The following is a 16,379-nucleotide window of genomic DNA, read 5'->3' on the forward strand; positions in this document are numbered from 1 at the left end:
ATTAGAAAGCAAAACCAACTAAGGAAAGGCAAAGAATTTGGAGAAACAGAAAGAAACACAAATGAATGTGATATTGAAATTACCAGACTGGAAATTTAAACAACAAAGGTTCAGCATCTGTGGATAAAATAGTGTTTGAGAGCAGGACTAACAGAAACCCAAAGGCGGGGGTAATAAAAACAGTGTTTGTAAAGTGAACTTGTTAGGAGAATAGACAAAGCTGAAGGAAGAATCTCTGAGTGGGAAGAAGTACAGAAGCTGTGGTATCAAAGAACAAAGAAAAGCAGACCAGACTAGCCAGGAATTTACAAACATTATAAAATGTATGGCATATAAATGGGGACACCAGAGAAAAGGACAAAGAAGAGAAAGGAGAAAGAGAAGAAGGAAAGAAGAAAAGAAAGACGGAAGAAGAAGAAACAAGAAAGTAGAAAGAGAATGTTGCTGGTGTAATCATCTCAAATTAGTGTCAGACATCAAATCAAATTGCAAGAAGTGTACAGAGACTCTTAAGTAGTACAAACCAGAGACGCTATTGTAGGCACCCGATTTTCACATTACAGAATCCCACTTCACTGAGGTACACCATCCTTCTGCTACGTTGCTGGATTTGGTTGGCTGATACTTTTCCATTTTGCACATTAAGTCATTAGTCATTTTTATTATATTATATTGGATTTTTTTTTTTACATTTTATGCTATCTCCTTTTCAAGTTTCCCCTCCAGAAACCTCCTATCTCCTCCTCCTACTTCTTTGAGGGTTCTCACCCACCCAACCCCTCCCACCTCCCCAGTCTCACATTCCCATACACTGGGGCATCAAGCCTCGGCAGGACCAACTGCTTCTCCTCCCACTGATGCCCAATAAGGTCATCCTCTGCTACATGTGCAGCTGGAGCCATGGGTCCATCCATGTGTGCTCTTTGAATGGCATTTTCTTAATTGTCAATTGACATAGGAAGGTCTCGTGTACTGTATAGGAGACATAGCTTATACACCAATAAAAATGGTCTCCTCCGTGGTCTTGGATTCAGTGCTTCCTCCTTGAGTTCCAGCCTTTGCTTTCCTCATTCATGGATGACAACCCATAAATTCAATAAATCTTTTCCTTCCCCGAAGTTGCTTTTAGTAGTGGTGTTTACCGCAGCAATGGAGAAACAAACTGGGCAGTGGTTTTGGCCTCATTAAGTACATCGAATAGGTTCTATCCTCCTCAGCGTTGTAAAGGCTTGAAAGTGCTGGGTTCATTCTCTAACTATCCATAGAATTTTTCAGTAGAGCACCTCCCATCCTGGGGGATTTTGGGATTGTGACTGAAGTCTCTTATATCAGGATTCATCTGTTCTATGTTTCTACTCCACAATTTGCCCATCATGGGTCATTCTTGGTTACTTTAGCATATTCCGTTTCTCACAGTAGTGTGACACGATCCTTTGTACTTTCGTTAGCAAATGAAATATCTCCTCTTTTATTTCTGAGTTCACTCCTTTGGGGCTTTGCTCTTCTTCAGCACACAGGTTGTCCTTTACAAAATGGCACCGACTGATGGCTGAACTGGTTCTTTTCCTTTTGTTTCTGTTACATGTGTGGAATGCTAATCCTTGTCACCTTCTCTGCTCTGTAACGATGGGATTAACTGGTTCTTCTGTACCAGCTCCTTAGAGTTTAAAGTTTGGGTTATTGTCTGAGATGCCACCCTTTCTTGTCACATCTGTCACAATAAAGTTCCCTTTCAGAACCAGTTTTCCCAGCCTTGAGCTCAGTGTGCTGTTTCCTTCTGTGCCTCAGGCAATTTTACTTTCCTTTTTAATTTCTTTGTCAACTCACTGATTGCAGGAGTCCGCCCTTCATTTTCACCCTTTTTTCCTGGTTCCCTCCTGCTATTAAATTTGAATTTATACCATTAGAAGTGATATTGGATATTGCAATTTCAGTCTGCCTCAGTCTATTAAGACTCGATTTGTGGCCTAACATATACTCTTCCCAGAACTTATTCTATGCTCTGTGTTCCTTCTTCTATTGTGGAGCAAAACCTTATTTTTAAAAACAAATTTTAATCCAGCTCATCCTAAAATGTAGCTCATGTCCATCATGTTTTTATTATTTTTCAGAATTATCCTTATGTATAATTATATGTTATGTTTCTAATTACTATAACTATACTTATTCTCTTCCTATTGTTTTCCTTAACACACTGTCCAAAATACTGTAACCCTCTGGACTATTACACCTTCCCATCCAACTTACTGTTACAGTCTTTACATTTTTTGGTGTTCTTGTGTTAGGTGAATATATATTTACACCAGATCACACATTTTTTGATGACTCTGTCCCTTTAACATTGTATAATGATCTTTCTTGTCTCATAGACAAGGAAGCACCCTCATAGAAGCAGGGGGAGGAAATTGGGGGTTTCTGGAGGGGAAACTGGAAAAGGAGATAACATCTGAAATATAAATTTAAAAATCCAATAAAAGATATTTGTATTTAAACCCAGTTGTGGACTAAACCACCAACCAAAGAATACACATGGGGGGACCCATGGCTTCAGCTGCATATATAGCAGAGGATGGTCTTGTCTGGCATCAATAGGAGGAGAAGCCCTTGGTCCTGTGAAGGCTCATTTCCCTAGTGTAGGGGAATGCCAGGGTGTTGAGGTGGGAATGGATGAGTGGGAGGGGGAACATCCTCACAGAAACAGGGGGAGGGGGTATGAAAGAGGGGGGAAGCAGACAAGGGGATAATATTTGAAATGTAAATACATAATCTATTTGATGGGAAAATTTAAAAAGACAGTACACAACAGACAGTAAAAAAACAAGAACAAACAAACAAAAACCCTAGTTGTTTTCTAAAATAATGCATCTGTGTTCTTTCTTGTGCAGAGAATATCTTTTCCCACTGTTTTCAGTGAATGTGACTTTTATACACTCGTTTAAAAGACCTTTCCAGCCATGACTGGGTTTGGTTTTGTGTTGTTTTTGAGAATTTAAGCCATTTTCAATTAAAAGGAATATTGGTGGATGAAGACCTTTTCTTAGCTCTTTTCTTCCTCTTATCTCAAATTTTTTCAGTGATTTACATTAATGCCACATTTTATTACTTTGTGTTTATAGTTTATGTAGGTAATGTAGACTTTTTCCCTGTAGTAGTCATGTGAATTACTGCCTTTGCTATTAATTCTTGTTATTACCTTTTAAAGATGTATGTGTATGTGTGTATGTGTGTGTATGTATGTATGTATGTATGTATATATGCATGCATGCACATATTTGAAGGCATGCCTACACCACAGCCAATATGTAAAGGTCAGAGGAGAATTTCAAGAGTCAGTTCTCTCCTCTCATCTCATGGGTCTTGGGGATCAACTCAGGTCATCAGGCTTGATGGCAGAAACCTTTACCCATTGAGTTATCTGGTTTAGTTTTTTGTTTGGTTGTGTTTTTAGACCTGTTCGTGCTACATTGTCCAAGATAACATTGAACTCTTGAGCTCACGTGTTCCTCCTGCATCTACTTCCCCGATGTTGGCATTAGAGGCTTGACCCACCACACCAAGTATAAAATAAAAGCATGACAAGGCACTTTAATCTTTCAACAACATAATTCAGTCATATGTAAAACTTTGGCACATTTAGCTCCACGATGTATTTTAATTATAATGTTACTGCATTTATTTTTAAAGACTTTTCGTTTTAACTTATGTCTATGAGGATTTTACCACCATGTATGCATGTGAGCCACATGCATACAGTAGAGGCAGGAAAAGGTGTCTCGTGCCATAGAACTAGATTTAGAGACAATCATTAGCTGCCATGTGTCTTCCAGGAACTAAATCTGCGTCCCCCGGAAGAGCAGCCAGTGCTTTTAACTGCTGAGCCATCTCTCCAGCCCTGTGATGTTATTTTTTAATATATTTTCATTAACAGACTTTATACCTGTAGTTTCATTTTAAACACTTTCAATTTCACTTTTTATACAGTAGTGATAAGTGATGTGTGCACTACTCTTAGAGTATTCTAAATTCTAAATTGGATACATAATATCCCTTAGATAGTTTTTATCTCCTCCAGCAACACTGTAGTCAAACCAACACAACTATTCAATTTTGGACATTGAAGCTCAACTATCTACTAAGACAAACATTCTCTTTGTAAAATCTAACCTGCCTCTGATATTTTTTATAGTAACATTATGTGAACTATTAAATACACTCAAATACTTACTATGAGAACTTTTCAGAGATCAGTTAGTGCCCTTCCCCCATGGGAAGTCATGTGGCACCTCTGCCACTGCCTCTCTGTGATGCCAACAGACTCTGAATGCTCCATGTGCCAAGTAGTGAGGACTATCTGGATATTCTACACTGTGTGTAGGAGAGAAAGGCAACCTTCTGATATTGTAAGTCTCCTTCTATCTTAAAGGAATGAGCTGACTACCTCGAATGATGTCTGAAATTCCTTACATTGGTCCCTGTGTAATACATATTTCAGGTTACTTCAAGGGTGCAGAGAGACAAAGATAGGGAGAAGAAAGAAGAAAGAGAGCTAGCTTCAGTCTTAAGAATTCACCAATGTCACTAGATGTATACAAACAAATGGGACAACAGGTAGTCTTGCTTTTGAAAAAAATCATTATTTTAGAAACTCATTCAGAGGGTAGTTTTTTTCTAAGATCAGAAAGTAGCTAAGAGCTAGCACGCAAAAGCCAATTGGCTGAAAGAGAATGCAATCTATAAAATGGGCAGAATAAAGTCAAGAGCCAAGGTTCCTTGATTCCTTTTTGCTATAGGTTAATCTGTTTAAGAAAAACCACATGTTCAACACTGAAAAGTTGGAACCCACACAGTGAACAAACACAGAGAAAGCCCAGGCATTCCATTAGGAAGCAAACAAAGACAGTAACCCTGTCAGGTGCCTCCTGCTGCTCATTTTCCTTCCTGTACGTTTATATGGCTGGATCATACATGCTTTTTATGCCCTGCTTTTCCATATAACTGGGTGTTTAGCATGAACAGTATCTGTACATGTTTACAGGCTAGTCTGCGGAAATCATATGTGTACATAATCTGTAATAATTGCAAGGTAGTTAGGAAGCCATCTGTCTTAGCATTCTCTTACTGCAATACATACTTGAAGGAACTTGCAGAGAGGGGAGTTTTATTTCTCCTGTCCAGGCCCATGACTGGTTGCTTTGGTTGCTTTGGGGCAGTGATACAACCAATTGAGGCCCGAGGGAGCACTGTGACAAACTTCACCTCACAACCAGACTGCAAACTGAGGAATGGGTTGTCAAACTCCCTTCCAGCAATGACCAAATGACTTCTTACTGGGCCATATCTTCTTAAGACTCTACCAATGGGCTCTCCACAAAGACATCCACACGATGAGACAACTTCTCAGATGTGTATAATGCCTTTATTTTAGGACTCTCTTCTAGCTCTTCTTAAACTATAGAGTAAGTTGTGACCTGTGGCACTCTGCTTCAACTATAGGACATTGCACTCTTGCATACTAGGTCTCTGGGTACAAAATGAAGAGGGGAAGTTTTTTTCGAGTCCTTTTCACACTACAATGTCTATGATATGTACTTGCCCAAAGCTCATATTCATACACCAACATACACATACACCTTTCTTTTAATTTACCTGAAAAGCAAGACAACGTTTATTAGTATGTGCATGGTTATTTTCATTAAATGTTTGTGACACAGTCCCATAGCAACTAATCATCCCTTTGGATGGCACTATAGTATTCCATTCTGTTTGTAATAAAATATTACTTAACTAGTTCCCAAAGATAAATATTTGGTTTTTTTCTTCTAACTAGATAACTACTTTAATGAGACTTTGTCATTGTTGTACAAATATAGCACACACTTCTGCTAAGACAGCCATGATATCATTTGGTAAAGGGACAATTCTATTGCTTAAAATCATTAAATTAAAAATAAGTTAGCAATTTCCCCCATGGGTTTTTCTGGTGATCTATTTTTGATTGTTTATGTTTGCTTGTTTGTCTGATCCTTTGAAACAGGGTCTTCAAATGTAGCCTCTGCTGATATCTTAGTTTGGGTTTCTATTGCTGCAGTGAAACACCATGACCAAAGCAAGTTGGGAAAGAAAGGGTTTATTCAGATTATACTTCCACATCCTAGCTCATCACCAAAGGAAGTAAGGACACGAATTCAAGTAAGGCAGATATCGAGCCAGGAGTTGATGTAGAAACCATGGAGGAATGCTGGTTAAAGTAATACCTTACTTCCATGGGTTGTTCAGCCTGCTTTCTTAAAGAACTCAGCTCAAAGTTAGCACCACCGGCAATGGGCTGGGCCCTCCTCCAACAATTATTAATTAAAAAAATCCTACAGCTGGGTTGTAGATTATCCTGAAGCTGTTTGTATTTTAATGTTAACTCTACTTCCCCAAGAAGAGCTGCTCAGCCGCCTACTCAATAGGTGAACCTTCCCATTTCAATTAGTAAAATAAAGGAAAGCCATCGACTGGGTGGGACAAGAGAGGTGAAGAGAGGAGAGGTCTCAGAGGTCAGAGGATGGAGGGTGAAGATGGTGGCAACTTGGAGGTACCCAAGGACCAGCTGGACCCAGGTGGGATTGATTAGCATTAAATAGCTATGAACATTAAGGATTTTATAGGTCTAGTATCTCATATAGAAGAGCAGTTTGTATCTTTTTCTATTTGATGTAATCTTATTGTGTAGAGGGTTTGTGGATTGAGAGTTGAATATATAAACCTGAATGAAAAGCTATTGGACTGTAGAGTTGTGTTTGTGTGATTTTGGGGTACAGAAGTACCCTGGGACAGAGGCGGAGAACAGGTTGTGGAAAACGGCCAGGGAAGGAAGTTGCATGGACAAGTTGGGCCGCGGTGGCAGCTCAGACCAGGAGCCAGAGGTGCAGGCGGCTCGGTATCAGGGTTAGGCCTGAGGAGTGAGACCTCGGGGCCAATAGAGAGATAAACCATTTATTTTTTAATATTACTGCAACAATGGGTCTTATGGCAGTGTTTTTAAATTGAGGTTTCCTTCTCTAGAATGGCTGTGTCAAGTTGATGTGAAACTATTCAGTACAGGTGGCCTCATACTTGCTTTGTGGCCCAGACTGGCTTTGGTCTTACAATCCTCCTGCCTCAGCCTCTCAGGAGCTAAGACTGCAGGTCTTTGCCTTGTGGCTAGCTTATTTGGGTGTTCTTAATCAATAGCTCATACTAAGTTGCTGAAAAACCTCATGAGCAAAAATCCCAGAAAACAAAGTAGAAATTAAGTTACCTTTCTGATCCAGCCTCCAAACCCATCACTGGTTCTTAAACATGGAAGTCTGCCCACACCAAAGAGGAGACGCACATTCCACACACACCATTCAGCGGATGAACCTAAAGTCACGCAGAATAAAAATTCCTTTATCAGCTGGTTTTGGAAAACAAAATCTATGTACTTGAAAAATCTGAAGAAATGTCTAACTTCTGAGTTGATGACACTTGAGAGCCTTCATTGCTCTGTCCCCTTCACGGATATGGTCAATGAAAATGGTTACCTTGGCCAGTGACGTGGCTCAACAGATTCCGAGATTCTACATGATCAAAGAAAAGCAAACAAACAAACAAAAATAACCTTAACAAATCTTCTTACCTCCTATCTGCCCACTGTGGCACTCACACCCCATATGACCCCCCCATAAATTTACATTTAAAATTATAAAATAAAAATGCCTACTTCTTTATTTGTTTGGCGTATATTTTTCAAATTGAACAGGTATCATCTTTATCAATCCCTCAAGTTTCTCTTTCTGGCATCTGGCTATTTACAACTTTCCTGTGGGGAACCTCCTGGAGAAGGCAGAGAATGGTTTACATTGTTCATCACCAGGGTGGTTCTGACACTGCCCTTTCTCTGATTTTCCGGCTGGCTTTGACGTATTGAAATGTATAATTTGTCTACAGTCACATTATCAGTACTTCGTGTTATTCCTTGGGACTGATTATACAAATATATATATAATACAAAAAATGACCCTTCTTCCAAAGTCATGTTTTATATTCCTTTACTTGGTCATCTTGCCTCCTAATTCACTCCGTATGTTTAATGTTTTATAATATTGAACCAATCTCACTTTGCCCCTAGTCAATATATAATGATGTTTATGTATTGTTGGATTGTAACTGCTGATAGTTTTCAAGAAGATTCAAGGTTTTTCTACAATGGAGATTTCTCCTAAAGAACAAAATTTTGTGACTGTATCTAATTTAACCAAACATAATCTTAATTTTTTTTTTCCTGTTTACTTCATTTCTAGAGTTTCCCACTTCAGTGTTGACTATTTCAAAATCATTTCTTAATCCGACAAGCCCTTGGATGCAGGTGTGATCTGTACCATGGGCATGAGATCCTGGAGTACTTCCATTATTCTAGAGACTCTGTGTTACAAATAACTCTGTATTGGTCCTGTCAGGGCTTACTCTCCTCTCGGCCCCTTGTTGTCCTTGCTCCTTTAGAAGTGACCTAAAATGGTTTATGGTTTTTCTCACTTCTTCTCAGAGCTCCCTCTTCTGATGCTTTGGTGAAGTGCTGGGAAACTTGGCCAGTTCTCTCCCAGTTGCCCATAGCCTGCTCTCCTCTCTCTCTCTCTCTCTCTCTCTCTCTCTCTCTCTCTCTCTCTCTCTCTCTCTCTCTCTCTCTCTCTCTCTCTCTCTTTCCTACACTGCTCAAACTGGATCTCACTTCAAGCAGTTTCTCCAGGATATGGGGTCCTCTTCTAAAGGGGACCCATGGCCCATTGATGTGCTATTTCTCCTATAGCACGCCACTGTAAGCTCCCTAGGAGCTCACAGAGACCCTCTCCCACCAGCCAACTATTTCAAAGGGCAGAAGCTGTGCCATCCTGAATGAACAGACACTCTGCCTGGCTTTTCAGTTGACACTTTGGCTGTCTGAGAGAGTTATCTTCAAGGCTGACTCTTCCTTTGCTCCAGTAATTAGTGAAACTGTATAAAGTTTGATAAATCCTTACAGTTTTTTGTGTATATTTTAACCCAGTACATAGTATATAAAATAGCCAGGAGCTTAAATAAAGTGAGAATTGGATGTTAGAGTAAGAAAAAAAATGACAGAGGAAAACTGAAAGGGAGAACTGAAAGTGGGAAATTCCTCTGAGGCAGAAAGGACCATCCCTTATAAATAGCACAGACCATGAAGGGAGATCATTCTCACTGCAGCCTTTGGCAGCCTTTGCCTCATCTTGCAGGTAGCAGCCCACACCAGCCCAGCTTCCATCATGACCAACAGATGGATCCTCCATGCTGGGTTCCTGCTCTGCTTCTCCATCACAGCCCTCTCTATCGACTACAAGCAGCTCCAGTCACGACAACGAGCCAGCACTGGGACATGTGAGGAGCTCCTGAGGCTGCTGAATGGGAAGATCAACCTCACCTACAGGATGGACTTTGAGATCCCCGTGGAGGTGATGCACCCATCACAGATGGAGAAGAGTTACACTGCCTTTGCCATCCAAGTGATGCTGCAGAACGTCTTTCTCATCTTCAGAAACAATTTCTCCAGCACTGGGTGGAATGAGACTGTTGTTGAAAGACTCTTGGACGAACTCCACAATCAGACAGAGTTTCTGAAGACAATGCTAGAGGAAAAGCAAGAGGAAAGATTGACTTGGGAGACATCCACGACTACTCGACGCTTGAAGAGCTACTACTGGAGAGTGCAAAGGTACCTTAAAGTCAAGAAGTACAATAGTTATGCCTGGATGGTGATCCGTGCAGAAATCTTCAGGAACTTTCGCATTATTCTAGAACTTATTGGAAGCTTCCAGAGTTGAAGACCTGTCAGCCGATGCCTCTGAGAGCAAATGATCATTGCAGGCATTCTTTAAGCATCAGAGACTGACTCTGTGACTGATAGTGGCTCTGCTGCATTTGAAAGGTCAAAGGGAAACATTGAACTTTTATTAATTTATACTTTAAATTATTTTCTACTCTTATTTAAACCTTTAATCTCAAAAAAATAAAAATATTTATCATACAAGAGTCAGCATGGCAATTATATTCCTACTGATTCTATAGGCATCTATGTTAATCATTGCTGGACATTTTTTATAAAGAATTCTTTGTAAAGTATTCCTTTAAAAGTAGTATCGTTTCTGGCTCCTGCCTTTGGGAAACTTAAAAATCAAAGGAGTATGCATGTATTAAACAAGGTAAGAGATAATGGGAAACCTCAAGCTTATAGGGAAATGAGTATATCATCAGCTGCTATGGGATTGATAAAGGAAGTGGCAAGCAGGTGGCACTGAAGCCAGAACCTGGGGTACCTTCTGCTTCTACTCTATTCTGGTAATTCTGTACTTATAAAGTTAAAACTTGTCTGGGCATTTGGGGTGCTCAGGGAACATATCAGCTGTTTCATTTACCCCCAAAACTTTTTTTTTTATCTGAGAAATGATCTGCTCCAGCAGGTTTATTAAATGTGCATGTACCTCCAAGGCTACAGATGAGGAGCCCCTAAGCACCCCAACTCTTACTAAATACTTTAATTTGGCTTCTCATAATTTTGGGGGGGGGGAGGTACGGGTACCTGTCTCTTCTTTACTCAACTTCTACATAGTCATGTCCTTCATCTACCTCTCAGAATTGTCTGTTCCCGGCCCCTCAACTTTGTCCACACAGAATCCTGGGTTTATCTCTCTGGCTTCCATCTTTTCTGAAACTCTCAGAGTCAAATCCAAGACGAATGGATGAAATCTAACCTGGACTCTAAGAACGTATATGCAAAGGGGGCATTCAGGGGAGGCAGGCAACACCGGTGTCCTGAGATAATCAAACTTTTAAGAAATTCTTCTAGTACCTGGTCAGCATGTGCCAACTGGCTGGGTTTTGTCCCTGTAGACAACTTTTAGACTTTTTTGGCTCCTACTGCCATATGCAACAACTACGTCTTAAGAGATTCTAATAAAATGGGCACTGTTCAGAGCAGCTATGGACACAATTGATTTGATCCCCTTCACACATTTCCTTTGGTGGAAATGATTCTGTTACTTCATGTTCCAGGGCAGTCAGGGAACTAAGTCTCAAAAAAGTCTAGTAACTGCTCTAAGTTCTTACAACAAATAAGTGGAAGGTTTCCAGAGGCCATGTGAAGAATTGCGGAGGTTATTACTGGGTTTGAGGCATTTTCTCTGAGAGCACTACAAAACTTTGAGAGCTCCATCAAAAGGAATGAGAGTCCGTAATAAAACAATTCTGGCAAGGGACAAGCTACTGTTGTTCTGACAGCATGGGATGAAACGAAGAAGGACCATCAAAATGAGCCTGCACCCTTGGGTCCAAAACAATGAAGTGTCTCGAAAATGAAGCTCTTGTCTTCTGCAACTTCCTACATCTGCTCTCCTGGGAGCTCTTCTTCAGCAGCTCTCCCTTCCACCTGGGAGTCAAGTACAAGTTCAGCCTAGAGAAATGCATAGGCTAAGCAGCGTCTAGAACAGCTAAGAGAATGATGCCAACAGCTCATCAATGGGTATATTTTGCTGTGTTTTCTGGGCCATACAGATAAGCTGGAAAGAAGCTGTGTCTGCATAATTGAAAATATGGTCCTGGATGAGCTTACTAGCTATCCAGAATGCTAAAAGTAAGTCCATCACCAGTGGAGAACAAGTAAAATCCCCCCAAAGGGCAAAGTGCTTCTCAAAAGAACTTAAACATAAAGGGTGCTGTCTGTGCTTGCTTAAGCAGGCAGCTGTGTATGGAAGCAATGGTTGGGTAGTATTATTTTAGCTGGCACCAGAACTCTCATAAGGAAGCTAGTCTAGGAAGACACCTACAAGGACTTGATATAGAAGGGTGGACCTAGAAGTTTTAAGAGCAGCAGCACAAAAGACAGGAAGGCATCTATGCGGTGCTGTTTAAGAATCAGCACATTTGTGTCTCCGTGAATGGTACTGCTGTGAGGTAGGACCTGGGTTTGGCTTGCAGGTCTGGTGCTCCCATGTGTGAATTCGTGTGTTTCTTGAAAGCATGAGTCAGTTGTAGTGGATATTCATAGCCATTTTCTCATATGCATACCAATCTTCGCTTCTACTTCCCATTTTGAGACTCAAGTGGCTGACTGATTGGGAACCAAAATAAACCTCTTTTATTTACAAACCACTCAATCTTGGGTATTATGTTACAGAAACATAAAACGGTTATAAGATAGCATGTCTGGAGGTGTTAATTTGTTCCGAGAAGGGAGACAGAGGAAACAACCCTACAAATTGCCTGGACATGTGATGCTCCCTGAAGTCTGTCAGAAAGTAACAACTTTATAGTGGAGACAAACTAGGCTCGTCAGAACAGATGGTGTCACTCAAAGATCACCATTGTAGATGCTGATATCAGTTCACTGTCTGTGTCTCTTCCAGTCCCCAGCATGGTGGCCAGACACTGAGATGCCATCTCAAAATAAAACTACTCAAAGCCCTTTTGTGTGCCGAATACATATAAACCACAGAAAGTACCCAGGTCTACATGTCAAATAGTATGAGAAAAGAGCATAGTGGGTGACCAGATCTTTGTAATTAACTAAATTAACTAAATTTGTGAGGGAAAAAAATACTATGCAGTAAAAGAACACTGGCTCTCCCTTCTTCTCCAAGGGAAGCATGAAGACATCTTTTCTACAGATTTGGAGGAGCAAGACCAGTCATCTCAAGCTCATGCGTTGCGTGGAGATCCCCGAAAGCAAGAGGTTGTGTGTAAATATAGAAGCGTTGCCTCGACACATGGGCAGGGTAGGCATGTAGCCGCAGTGAAGCATATGAAGTGTTGGTATTGCCATTCTTGTAGTTAACAAAAAATAGAGATATTCAACTGCCATTAAGCACTTCTAGGTACTCGGATAACCCCTGATGGTAGACTCACGCATAAAACGCTTTAAGAAAAGAAGGAGTGTTCCAAGGACTAAAAGAAAACAATTGCCAATAACTTATCTGATAAAACATTTGTATACATATATGTTTAAAATATTCTGAAAGTTTAAAAGTTAGAAAAGAGGCCAATAAAACGGCTGATGTATTTAAATGGCAGCTCCATCAAATAAGATGCGTGAGAAATCTATCTATCTGGATATCTATTGGAGTGGGTCAGGCTAAAACTGAAGGTGAAGTGGTCCAATTCCACCATGATAGCCTGCTGTTGGCACTTTTCTCCAAGTGTCCAAGACCAGCTCCCTCGAACAACAGGTTCCCCAGGGCAGGAGGGAAGATTTAAAGTAAAGAGACAGTTGTCAAAATTGTAACAAGACTTCCACCAGTCTTGAGGCTGAAACAAAGCCTTGTTTATCTCGTCTTCTTTATAAACCACTTTAATTACATGCAGAAAGATAACAGCAGTTCTGAGTCAGGGAACAAGGAAGTTAATAATCAAAAATCCTATAAACACCTTTCTGGAGGCCAGGTGTGAAGATCAAGGACAAAAGGGGATCCCAAGAGACAAAGAGACTGCCACACCTACATCCACTGAGCCTGCCCTGCGCTTCAAATGCAAATGTTCTTAATCTGGGACAGTTCCCTGAGTATAGGGCCAGAGTCATACTCCTGCCTTGACCAGCTTCTGATTGTCCTGGTGAAGTAAGAATTCCCACCACCAACTGTCCAGAGGCACCAAAAGTGCTCTCCACATCCAAGGACAGCCCACCTCGCTTTGGCTGCATCTGTGTGTGATGTTGGCAGATTTGCTTAGTAGGGGTGACAAGGTCCTAACCAATTTTGACTTCTGTCTTTTCTCTCTGATTGTGAGAAGTGCAGGGGTGGCAAGCACTTGGGAGTAGGTCAGACAACGCAATTGCACATCACTTGACAAGTTGAACAAGAAGGTGTGAGGCTGGACCAGGCCCAGTTAATTCAATCTGACCCACAAGAGGTACGCTGCAGACTTCTGCCGATGGCAAGTGTTGAAAGAAGAATCGAATATGGACAAGAATATGCAGTAATTGTAATTCATTCACTGTTCCCAAATAAGAACTTCAGACTGCTTTGGAAAGCCATTTGGGAGTTTCTTAAAATGGCAAATATATGCCAAACATCTGATTCAACAAGTCCTCTCCCAAATAAATGCTGTACTCTACATTTACTCTAAGTCTTTTGCAATGCCGTTGACTTACAGAACAAGCTCTTCCCTGAATCCTTTCGTTTCCCATGTTGTTTTTAAAATGCCATTTTAATTGGCTTAAGTCCCCTAGAATTAATAGTTTTAAGCACACACCAGTGCAAAACTAGAAGTGCCATACAGCTTTTCCCTAATTAATAGGATCGAGTTAATGACTTAACTCGTCCATTGATCTGCTGGAGAGTACTCCAGAAATGTGTTCCCATCCAAGCCCTCTCTCCATTCGGCATACTCTGCTTCAGCTGCCCTTGTTCAAAATCCCTGCTGCTGCATAAATCCCTGTGCAAGTGCTCTTAGGATGCCCCGAAACACAGTCTAAATCATGCTCCATCACAATTAACTTAGTTTAAAGCAAATACAGCTCACGCAAAACTAAAACTGCAAAGCACGCTGGGAGGCCAGGTCTTACAGCCACATAGAGCTGATAAAGGAATGGTACCAATAAAGACTCACAAAACTCAGTGGTAAGAGAGTAATATGGCCCACTAAAAAATGAGGAAGACTTTAAACCACCACTTCACCAAAGTAGACACACAGCAAGTGCAGCGAGAGGTTATGAGGCTCAATGAATTCAATCTGACCCACAAGACGCACGCAGCAGACTTCTTAAGGATGGCAGAGCTTGGAAGAAGAATCAGATGAGGACAAGAATACGCAGTAATTGCAACTCATTCACTGTTCCCAAATGAGAACTGCAGGTTGCTTTAGAAAGCCATTTGAGAGTCTCTCTCTCCCTCCCTCCCTCCCTCCCTCCCTCTCTCTTTTTCTCTCTCTCCCCCCCTCTCTTTATATATATATGTTTATATAATATATCAACCATCTTATTTAACAACTCTTTCAAATAAATGATTTATCTAACAGAGAATTGCATCTAATTCTTTATTATAGGAGAATTAATTAATCTAATTATAGGAGCTTAATAATAGTCTAAAACTAGTAATAAACAAACCACATACCACAAATGGGTGGATAAATAGATCCATATACTAAAATGCAAATTAACAGACAACAACAACCGTGAATCACCAATAGGCACCGCCACATTAATGAGTCTCTAAATAACAATGCTGGATATAAAAGGGTCGTCCAACTAGACCACACTCCAGGGATGTCCCCACGCCCAGGAATGAGTTTTTTAAACAGGACACACAGTTGGGTTGGGTGGGGCAGTAGGGTCTGAGAATAGTTAGAGGAGTGAACATGCTCAGAGTGCTTTATATAGTCTTTGAAAAGCCTCAATATGCTTTTATAAAGAAAGCAGTCCACACGGAGTAAGCTCTGCACCGCTCTATTTCTAGAAATAAAATCTACATGACATAAAATGGATTGGTGGTCACCTAGGGTTTGGAGCCATTGCATCAAGGACTGAGATTAGAAAGTGACACAGTGAGAGCTCTGGGACATGGATGCTCACCAGCTGTATTGTGACCTGGGACATGGATGCTCACCAGCTGTATTGTGACCTGGGACATGGATGCTCACCAGCTCTATTGTGACCATGTTTTCAGAAAGTAAATGCCTGTCAAGACTTAACAAAGTGTTTGTTTTAGATACACATAAGTCATTGTGTCAGTCTCACTTTTTACTAAATTCAAGTTCTGTTGTGCAAGTACAAACACAACGCACACATACGTCATACAAACACACACAGACATAACGTACAACATACTACAGGCTCAACACACCACATACACACACCCTCCACACACACAAACACTACAAATCACACACACTACAGACCCTATAGATCCTATAGACCCACCACACACACAAATACCACACACACATTCCACATGCACACCACACATATACAACACACACACATGCATGCCACAGAAACACAGAAAAAAAAACAGCATATACGCACCACAGGCACACAAACACCACACGACATAAACACACACCCACACCACTCAACCACATTGCATTTGTCTATTCAAACACCATCTCTCTGTCTCTCTCAGTCTCTGCCCTTCCTCTTAGCTAATGTGGATACTGCTACTGTGAACATAAGCATATAACGTTTCAAGCCTCATCTTTTACTTCTTGCAAACATGCTCCGAAGGAAAACTGCTGGATCACATATGTTCATCATGATGCAACTATAATAGTGATAAATAATATTTCTTAAGAAGTAACTTTCCGCAATGGATTCTGCTGAAAGAGACTTGGGGCATCCGATAGATCAACTTATATAATCTTCCTGACACCCTTTC

General features: G+C 40.7%; 1 protein-coding gene across 1 annotated transcript; it reads left to right on the forward strand.

Annotated features, from left to right (window-relative positions):
* Window positions 1–9,287: 9,287 nt before the first annotated feature.
* IFNB1 (interferon beta 1) lies at window positions 9,288–9,842 on the forward strand (the record flags this gene model as incomplete). Its single annotated transcript, XM_080922124.1, has 1 exon — window positions 9,288–9,842. One exon carries the CDS (start codon window positions 9,288–9,290, stop codon window positions 9,840–9,842), a length of 555 nt encoding a protein of 184 aa, XP_080778250.1.
* Window positions 9,843–16,379: the final 6,537 nt, after the last annotated feature.

Source organism: Micromys minutus (genome assembly GCF_963924665.1).
Source record: "Micromys minutus genome assembly, chromosome: 9".
Classification (NCBI taxonomy): Eukaryota; Metazoa; Chordata; class Mammalia; order Rodentia; family Muridae; genus Micromys; species Micromys minutus.